Consider the following 9,890-nt stretch of genomic DNA (forward strand, 5'->3'; position numbering starts at 1 on the left):
CCTGGTAGCTGCATCCACTGTGGTCTTTGCAGCCATGCTGGGTGCACAGGAGAAGCTTGTGCCGCCCTGATCGATGTTACCGTAGGGGTGGCGTGGCCGCACCATCGATGATCACGGCGATAGTCACCCTCAGCGGCTTGCAAGTTGGTGTTCCCAACCAATGGTGCCGAGGATGACGTGTTACTTGGCTTAATCAATGTGAGCAGTGATTTGCAGGTCAGGGCACACTGGCAAGTGCGAAGGCGTGGTTAGCGTCCTACCACCTGACGGGTTTGGCAAAACTGTGATACTGCCACAAGGAGCGCAAGCATGGCCAACCCTCCTGAGAGGACTTCACCGCGCATATCAGCCGATGCTTTGGTCCACCCTCGGGCAGCAACCCGTTTGGCGAGATTATTTTGCTTACCACTTTGGTATGCCGACTACCAGAAACAATTTCTAGCCCTCAAGGTCTTCCCCGAAGACGAGGAATGTGGCATCTTTATGAACGGCCTTGACGAGCCCCTCAAGGTCTAATTTCTCATCTTCAAGGCAACACCGAGGATGCCATGGAGTCACATGCTCGTCTGAGCAACTGGTGCCGTGCATGACCGCTGCCCAGCCAAGTCGGTCAGGTCGCTCATCCCATCCTGTGGTCGCTTGGGGGCCCTAACTGAGGACTTACTCAGTGTGCTACGTTCCTCCTGGCCGTTCAAGAGCTATCTTTGACCGATAATACGTTACCACTTTCCCAACCAAAAAAGAGTGACTATAACCCCTTTAAATGTTCAAAATTTTAATTTGAAGATCTGTTATAAATATTTATTTTATTTCTTTATTTTCCATTCTATTCTTGAGGGGTTACTATTTTTTCGCGCGCGCGCGCACACACACACACAGTTTGGGAGTCAAACTGGCTCATAGCCTTGTCCCAATCTTCCCTCACGACCTCACCTCATGATCATATAAAGTGGATCGGGAGTCAAACTGGACACATCTAACTAATATGTGGAGCTATCACAGTGGCAACCGACGTGGTGCTTGTTTCATAGGCGAGCCTTTTTGCTGCCTGTTTGAAGACACAGAAACTTTTTGGCTTGATTATCCACTGCGTGCACACAGACACTAGCACTACCACGACAAATCAAAATTCACATACCATCTTCACATAAGTAGCGCTTTTACAGCAGCAAGCTATGTGGTGCTTGTTTGATAGGCCAGGTCACATATTCGAAGAAACCCATCCCATACCGCTGCCACCGACACCTCCGCGCCAACTGTTCGGTCATCTGCCCTTTCAAGTTGGATTTGTCGGGCACACCATATTCCTCTCTACCTAGGTGGATTTGCCACTACCCATTAGACCACCTTAACCTCTCCTCCATGGTGTAAAGGTCAAGTACTTATCATGACTGTTGTCACTCTGCAGTATAGTTAGTCCATGTAAATTCTCTCTCATGGTTGCTATGGCCTCATTGGTTAATATTACTTTTTTCATATCTTGTTTGTGTATGTTTTCAGGGTGCTGTTGATGTCGTATGTGGTGGTCCACCATGCCAAGGCATTAGTGGCTACAACCGCAATAGAGAATTTGATGAACCATTTAAATGTGAAAAAAACAAGCAGATTATTGTCTTTATGGATATCATGCAATTTTTGAGGCCCAAATACGTCTACATGGAAAACGTCCTTGATATATTGAAATTTGCTGATGCAACACTTGCAAAATATGCTCTAAGTCGCCTAATTGGTATGCATTACCAAGCCAAACTAGGGATCATGGCTGCTGGATGTTACGGCCTTCCACAATTTAGGATGCGTGTATTTTTATTGGGCTGTCATCCTGAAGAGGCAAGTATGATTTTCTTGTATTTTATTAACTGGGACACTGGGAGCCAGCCCTATTGGAAAATCATGTTCTGATATTGGAAAATTACTTTATTGTTGCCTAATTACCATTTTTACTCTGTAGAAATTGCCCCCATTTCCTCTGCCTACACATGGAGCGATTGTGAAGAATAATGGCCCATTGGCTTTTGAGGTAACCATGAATTGATGAAATTCGGTCTGTGATAAGAAGATAGTGTGTATCCCACCTTAGAAATGCATTTGTATGGAACGATTTCAGTTCGCTCTTTGCATCTCACATTATTTACCTGTCAAAAATGAGGACGTGCTTTCTCTGGCATGCTTACTGCATTGTATGTTTACACTCGTTCTGTGTGTTGTATTCTGTTTTGCTTGTCCATCATCTGGGAATTTTCACCTGTTGATGCCTGCTATGATGTCTTTGTTTTTCCAACTAGGCAGAGTATTCAGACCTCCAGTGTGAACCTGACACATTTTTTTAATCTTGTAGCGTAATTTGGTTGGGTGGTCTGACAGCACATCAGTACAACTAGAGAAGCCAATTGTCCTTGAAGACATTCTTTCAGATCTTCCAAAAGTAATTGAAAATCTTATAAGAGTTCTTAAATCTCTAATTTTAGTAACCTTTTGGTTCATAAGCTGTTGTAAACTGTTAGGTGGGAAATGCAGAAGATCGTGATGAAATGCCATATGTAAAGGGCCCTCAAACGGAATTCCAAAGATACATTCGGACATTTAGTTCTGGTGGGTCTAATATTTTTCTATGCTTATATTCTGAAGATACTAATTGTTGAAATAGGAAATAGTGTAGGGTTGTTAGGCAAATCTGATAGACAGGTCTATAATGGACCTGTCTAACGCGCGATGGTGCACAACCATCCCCACACGACTACACTCTCAGGAGCTTAGGTTGGGACCCTTTGGTGGAAGGAGGGAGAGGGGGATATTTTTTTTGCATTGTATAGAACCGATTTTGTTCAGTACTAATGGTGGGGAAACTCAGGAAAAATAACAATTGAAAAATAACATAATTCAATTGAAAACTATTGATAACATAATTCAATCGAACCGATTCAAGTGTATTGTTTTGTTTTCCCAGTAGTTTAGGGTTTGGGTGTGTCCCTTAGGGTGTGTTTGGTTGATGCCCACACTAGCCCACCTACCAAATGTTGGCAAGAGTTTACTTGCCAAATTTTTGGCCAAGGAATCCCCCACCCTCAATTGACCATTTATTTGGTAAAAATCTGTGCAAGGAAGGGGTGGACATCCATCGGTAACCAAAATTTTGGAAACAAAGCAAACAGTGACCGAAATTTGATAGCCAGCCAATTTTTTGGCAGGGCTAGTGTGGGCAGCAAACCAAACAGACCCTTTCCTTGTACTGTATATTTGCCCTTTGGGTTGTTGGAATAAGCAGTCTCCATTTGAGCCTTTCTCCAGTATTGGCATGTTGGATGTCATAAACTAAATTTAGAAGGGTATCACATAATTTACTCCTTTTTATTTTCGCTGTAGTTTCCGTAATTTTTATTTAGTACCAAACCTTTCATAATTCTGTTTGAAACTCACATAAATTTCTTCCACTGCAGAAGTGCAGGGTCCCAAATCTCATGCCGCAAAAGCTAAGTCAAAAAAATCTAAGCCAAAATTGTATGACCATCGGCCGTTGGCACTGGGTCATGATAACTACTTAAGGGTTTTGCAAATTCCCAAGAAAAAGGTTTGCCGAGAAACTTATATGTTAGCATTTCATCTTTGATAAATCACCCCCTTCAATCTCACCAGTCCTATTCCAGGGAGCTAATTTTAGAGACCTTCCGGGAGTCATAGTTGGTCCTGACAATGTGGCTAAACTGGATCCAACAAAGGAAAGAGTACTTTTACCATCTGGTCGTCCTCTGGTAAGATGCTTAAGATACACCATACTTCTCTGTATGTGCAATTTAAAACTTGCCAGGTTGTGGTTTCATATTTTCATTTCAGGTGCTTGATTGTGTACTGACATACGAGGATGGTAGATGCTTAAGGTTGGTTTCAATTGATTTTAGTAGTACACTGCTGTTTCATAGATATGGTTTCTTGTTTCTGATTTAACTGTCTCTTGTATGATATATTGTAGACCTTTTGGTCGACTATGGTGGGATGAGGTAGTCGGAACTGTGCTGACGTGTCCAAATATTTGTATGCAGGTTACCTATGATTCCATCTTCTTTATTCACTTGGCTCATAACTTTAAAATATCTCATAAGAAACTAAGAGAATATGTTTCAGGCCTTGATACATCCTGCGCAGGACAGACTGCTCACTGTTCGTGAAAGTGCTCGATTGCAAGGTTTTCCTGATAGCTACAGGTTTCGTGGAACAGTCAAAGACAGGTACTTGTTTACATTGTTTCTGTAAGTTGTCACGTCAGGGTTGAGCGCTTCAATTTCTTGTAATACTCTATTCTGAGATAGTTGGAACCCATTACTTTTTTTCCCATCCATGCAGCCTTGCAACATCAGCAAGTCATGCATCCCCACTAAACTTATTTTCCTTCCATCTTCTTAAGCCACGTCATCAGGTCCACTAATTGCAATTGGCTTGCCAATCTTTAGGCAAGCCAAAAAATTGGCTACCAATTGGTTGGTCACCAACGTACTTAGCCAACCAAACTTACCAAAAATTGGCAAGATTTGAAATTGCCAAATGTATGACAAAATTTGACTCATATGCTTAATGCAGGGTCTTTTCCCCTTCCCTTTGCTGCATGCCTTATCTTCTCCCTCCCCATTGGTTGCACATATACCGCCCTCATCCTCGGCCTCGCTGCCCATAATCTCCTTGCCTCTGCGCAACGACACCGCCACCACTCTTTTCATATAGGTCATTTGTTGAGGCCGTCATATAGAATTCTCAGCATAGTCCATACGCCATACTCAATATGAATTCTAACTGTTTCTAATGATTTCCTGCAGCAACGTGTGGGGTATCTTTTAGTGTACATAAGATTATATGATATTTAGATAGTGGCCTGTAGCATAATGTTAACATGTGATGAGCCTGGCTGCAGGTATCGCCAGATTGGAAATGCTGTGGCCGTACCCGTTGGCCGTGCACTTGGGTATGCCTTGGCCATGGCCAACCTGAACAAGACTGGAAATGATCCCCTCATGGAGCTACCACCCAAGTTTGCATTCTCTCATATAGAAGGCACTCCTTAGTCAGACTGGCAAAACCTAACGGTTGACTTTTCCACCTGGGTTTAAGTCTCGTCATCTCCGTTCATTCTCCGCTAGAAAAGCTGGGTACCTCATGGTCGTGAATATCATTAGGACTCGTGAATATCGTTAGGGCATGCGCATTTTAACATAAGTCTTGATTCATTTTATTGCCATGTTGTACCTTGTAACATCTTAGTTTCTTAGAAGTTCCTGTAGGCAGGTGTAAGTTGCTCAGTATGGTTTGTCCTGAGAGAACCTTGTGTTGTACTGTAAAAGAATGTAGGTATCATAACTTTGTCACATACATTTGTTAGAAGCTCACATGGGCAGGTGTAGGTGGCTGCAGTGGATCTCCTCTGCCTTTGTTGTACTATAAAGACTATGTATGTATGTATGTATGTATAGACAAGCTGAGTGGTCAGGGGAATAAAATGTACACCTTCTGACGTGTTGGTGGTGTTCTATATATACTTGTATGTATTTTCCTGTGAGTGAATGTAAGAAACGCCTAAGAGCATCTTCAACAAGTGATGTAAAACTGGTTTCCTGGATTTTTTGCCTTTCTCTTTTACGTCTCAATTGCATACGCATTAAAACAGAACTTGATACGATAATTAAAACTCATGTCAAGAATCGAGATCTTTTGTTCTTTCTTCCTTTTTGGGTGCGATCTGATCAAGCCAATGGAAATACTCCAGGAACGAGAACCGATCGGTATGCCAACTAATCAGCCTCCAATAATTATCATGTTACCCGGATGGCCGGATGATACGATCCGATCCCGTGCATTGGGTCTTTGGGCATCGTCAGCACAGCAGTCGGGCTATAAGGATTCTAGTTTCGTTATAACCTGAGTTGATATCCCGCCCAAGCACGCCGCGTGCAGTTGACTCGCGCCTCCGCTGATCCGCTCCGCATCAAGAACCCAAGATCCAAGCTAGGCCACTGCGGAAGCCATGGATGATCCGCAGCAAGCAGAAATGGCTCCGCCGGAAGACGCGCCGGCCGGCGTCCCCGCGCATCCCCTGCCACACTCGGTGCGCGGCGTCTTCCTCAACTACATCGGTTACTGGCGGCCACGGTTCTTCGCCCGTCCCTCGGCGCGCCGCCCGGCGGTCGACTACGGTGACCTCGACTTCCTCCCCGACTATATAGCCGGGGGTACAACTCCATCCTGGACCACTGCAACGGGCTCTTGCTCTACGGCAACGCCTGGCTGTACTGCGTGGCCAACCCCGCCACGAGGCGGTGGGAGCGTCTCCCGCGCATGGACGCCAACGACTACGTCCCGTATCTCGTCTTCGACCCCGCCCTGTCGCGTGGCTACGAGGTGTTGCTGTTCCGCCGCGAGCCCGAGAAGCCCAAGAAGTTCGACCTCATTGAGTTTCTGTCTTTGCTGGATGACATGTCGGTCGGCGAGGAGGACGTAGAGAATGAGGGCCAAGATGAACCGGCTGGAGAACCTTCCATGGATGACTTGCATCGTTTGACGGAATGGCCACAGTCACAATGGACGCTGCCTGTGTTCTCATCGGCCACTGGAGAGTGGCAGGAGAGGTCATTTGTCCGGGAAGGAGAGGCTGTCAAGACGATGGCCAGTATGCAACTGGATGCGGTACAACCCATGGAATGGGGCCCAAGATGGCGCTACAGTGTGTATTGGCGAGGCGCGCTTTACGTCCATTGCCGTGGTGCATTTGTTGCAAGGTATGCATTCTAGATCGAAGTGCATAACTACAAAACTCCTTCAATTATAGTGTTGATATGTTTTTTTTACTAATTTATATAATCTTTTTTACTTTCTATTCATGGATTTTTTTATATCATCTATACTCCCTCCATTTCATAATGTAGTGCTTCCTCTATCCCCGTGCTTCAACTTTGACCGTAAATTTAACTATCAAGATCGATTGCGGCGGGAGCAAAAGTTATATCAGTGAATTCGTATTCGAAAGAAATTTTTAATTATGTAACTTTTTCTCCCGCCGCAGTCGGTCTCGTTTGTTAAATTTATGGTCAAAATTCGACCTCGGGAAGCACGGGCGCACTATATTTTGAAATGGAGGGAGTAATATTTTAGACTATTAACATATTTTAGCGAATAAACTTGTGTTTTGTAGGATATCTTTATCAGATGGTAAATACCGGGTATTTAATACACCAATAGATTTTGAGGAAAGCAAACATGCATGTCCTTATCTTGGGAAGTCGGAAAAAGGGGTGTACTTTGTGACAATTCACAAGTACAATAACCTTCTTCGTGTTTGGAACCTCAGTGAATCAAGCGGTCCAATAGATTGGGTACTAAAGCATACTATCGAGCTTGATGAATCTACTTTGTGGGCCGCGACGCGTTTCTACCAACACGAGATTAATGGACCTTGGATCTTAGAGGACAATAACAACGATGATGTGGAAAACAAGATGGTGCCGCTAAAAGAAGATATTGAATGGAACTCCGATGAGATAATGTAATGAGTAACCAAGGCGGTTGTGAAGAACCATACGGTCACATTTATTTCTTGGGTTTTCACCCGTACAAAGAGGTAATTTTCTTAGGGTTGTCATTTATAGGAGTGGCTTATCATTTGAATAGCTCGAAAGTCCAATACCTCGGAAAACTACGCCCAAAAGATTACTGCACAGCGTATTCAAATGGCATATATGAATCATTTATGTACACTCCATGCATGGTTGAGGAGCTTTCAAAGACTCCTCCATAATATGTACGCAAAGGTTACCATATGTGAACTGCAAATGGTTCAACAGTGCAAGAAAAAGTGTATCATAAAGTTCGAGTCTTATTTTCAGCCATGAATACCATATTATTTTATACATTCGCAATCTTCTGAGGTAGTTTGTCATCTGGTTATGTAATTTGTACTTTTTATGCATTTGAACCAACCAGTTGTCTTCTTGCATAGTTCTACCTTCTTTTGAGGGAGCATAATTCTACATGTAAGTACTGCAAAGTGTAGAAATATATGTACTGGTTACATATGTCTTACTTCCCCCACGCTCTTCGATCACTTCTGGGCATGCAAAAGTAGTCCCGTGCTTTTAAATCGTGTCAAATTTTGCACCATGTTAATCATCATAATATAGTTCTATATCAGTTGCATGTGAAAAGGCATTCATCAATGGTAATATCAATGAAGAACTATGTGTCAAACAACCCCCTTTTGAAGGCCACAAGCATCCTGACAGAGTGTATAGGCTTCACAAAGTCCTTTATGGGCTCAAGAAAGCTCCTTGAGCTTGGTATGATACACTCAAGAAGTTTTTGGAAAAGAAGGGCTTCAAACTAGGAGCCAATGATTCCACTCTCTTCACCAAATCTTATGATGGTGATCTATTCACGTGTTAATATATGTGGATGATATTATTTTTGACAGTACTAACTCTCATTACAATGAATAATTTGCAAATTAATAGCCGAAAATATCAAACATCCATGATGGGGGAACTAAAAATATTCTGATTCCAAGTTCATCAAAAACGGAATGACATCTTTATCTCTCAGGAAAAATACCTCAAAGCCGCTTGAAGAAATGTTTCATGGAAAATTGGGAAGACATCAAGACTCCAATGCCAACACATGGACACCTTGACTCCCAAGATAATGATAAACCATTCAACAAAAAGGTATATTGCTCCATTGGCTTTCCGTTGTATCTGTGTGCATCTAGGCCCAACATTTTGCTTAGTATTTGCATGTGTGCACGGAGGGTGAAGAAAACCAGAGATTCAAATCTTCACCCTCCTATGATCACATATCCTTGTCCTGATGACGCTCATCCTGCTAATGTGCTTCGTGAAGGAAATATGCCCTAGAGGCAATAATAAAGCTATTATTTATTTCCTTATATCATGATAAATGTTTATTATTCATGCTAGAATTGCATTAACCGGAAACATAATACATGTGTGAATACATAGACAAACAGAGAGTCACTAGTATGCCTCTACTTGACTAGCTCGTTAATCAAAGATGGTTATGTTTCCTAACCATAGACATGAGTTGTCATTTGATTAACGGGATCACATCATTATGAGAGTAATGTGATTGACTTGACCCATTCTGTTAGCTTAGCACTTGATCGTTTAGTTTGTTGCTATTGCTTTCTTCATAACTTATACATGTTCCTATGACTATGAGATTATGCAACTCCCGTTTACCGGAGGAACACTTTGTGTGCTACCAAACGTCAGAACGTAACTGGGTGATTATAAAGGTGCTCTACAGGTGTCTCCGAAGGTACTTGTTGGGTTGGCGTATTTCGAGATTAGGATTTGTCACTCCGATTGTCGGAGAGGTATCTCTGGGCCCTCTCGGTAATGCACATCACTCAAGCCTTGCAAGCATTGCAACTAATTAGTTGCAGGATGATGTATTATGGAACGAGTAAAGAGACTTGCCGGTAACGAGATTGAACTAGGTATTGAGATATCGACGATCGAATCTCGGGCAAGTAACATACCGATGACAAAGGGAACAACGTATGTTGTTATGCGGTCTGACCGATAAAGATCTTCGTAGAATATGTAGGAGCCAATATGAGCATCCAGGTTCCGCTATTGGTTATTGACCGGAGACGTGTCTCAGTCATGTCTACATAGTTCTCGAACCCGTAGGGTCCGCACGCTTAAAGTTCGGTGACGATCGTAATTAGGGTTTTTGTGTTTTGATGTACCGAAGGTTGTTCGGAGTCCCGGATGTGATCACGGACATGACGAGGAGTCTCGAAATGGTCGAGACATAAAGATTGATATATTGGAAGCCTATATTTGGATATCGGAAACGTTCCGGGTGAAATCGGGATTTTACCGGAGTACCGG

The 9,890-nt window shown here is 43.1% G+C and overlaps 2 protein-coding genes across 4 annotated transcripts in view; both read left to right on the forward strand.

Annotated features, from left to right (window-relative positions):
* LOC119285321 (DNA (cytosine-5)-methyltransferase CMT2-like) overlaps nucleotides 1-5,517 on the forward strand; it is a 13,588-nt gene extending 8,071 nt beyond the window's left edge. For 2 of the 3 annotated variants that reach the window (XM_037564561.1, XM_037564562.1), the window contains 10 exons: nucleotides 1,501-1,830; nucleotides 1,952-2,020; nucleotides 2,339-2,425; nucleotides 2,505-2,592; nucleotides 3,438-3,568; nucleotides 3,645-3,749; nucleotides 3,832-3,875; nucleotides 3,968-4,037; nucleotides 4,120-4,223; nucleotides 4,901-5,517. In XM_037564561.1, coding sequence (XP_037420458.1) covers nucleotides 1,501-1,830; nucleotides 1,952-2,020; nucleotides 2,339-2,425; nucleotides 2,505-2,592; nucleotides 3,438-3,568; nucleotides 3,645-3,749; nucleotides 3,832-3,875; nucleotides 3,968-4,037; nucleotides 4,120-4,223; nucleotides 4,901-5,051 — 1,179 coding nt within the window. In that variant the 3' untranslated portion in view covers nucleotides 5,052-5,517. The remainder of the gene's footprint in view (nucleotides 1-1,500; nucleotides 1,831-1,951; nucleotides 2,021-2,338; nucleotides 2,426-2,504; nucleotides 2,593-3,437; nucleotides 3,569-3,644; nucleotides 3,750-3,831; nucleotides 3,876-3,967; nucleotides 4,038-4,119; nucleotides 4,224-4,900) is intronic. The other variant, XR_005139446.1, reaches the window with a different exon arrangement.
* A 465-nt stretch (nucleotides 5,518-5,982) lies between these two features.
* Nucleotides 5,983-7,831, forward strand: LOC119288757. Its single transcript, XM_037568308.1, has 2 exons — nucleotides 5,983-6,758; nucleotides 7,172-7,831. The coding sequence occupies exons 1-2, from the start codon at nucleotides 6,319-6,321 to the stop codon at nucleotides 7,524-7,526; spliced, it is 795 nt and encodes a 264-aa protein (XP_037424205.1). The 5' UTR covers nucleotides 5,983-6,318; the 3' UTR covers nucleotides 7,527-7,831.
* Nucleotides 7,832-9,890: the final 2,059 nt, after the last annotated feature.

This window comes from Triticum dicoccoides, chromosome 4A, assembly GCF_002162155.2.
Source record: "Triticum dicoccoides isolate Atlit2015 ecotype Zavitan chromosome 4A, WEW_v2.0, whole genome shotgun sequence".
Taxonomy (NCBI): Eukaryota; Viridiplantae; Streptophyta; class Magnoliopsida; order Poales; family Poaceae; genus Triticum; species Triticum dicoccoides.

Excerpts from the sequence above, each read along its gene's own strand:
- LOC119288757 (XM_037568308.1), top strand. The coding sequence starts at position 6,319 with ATGGACGCCAACGACTACGTCCCGTATCTCGTCTTCGACCCCGCCCTG. Across the intron at positions 6,759-7,171 it reads CGTGGTGCATTTGTTGCAAG|GATATCTTTATCAGATGGTA; the intron begins GTATGCATTCTA and ends TGTGTTTTGTAG.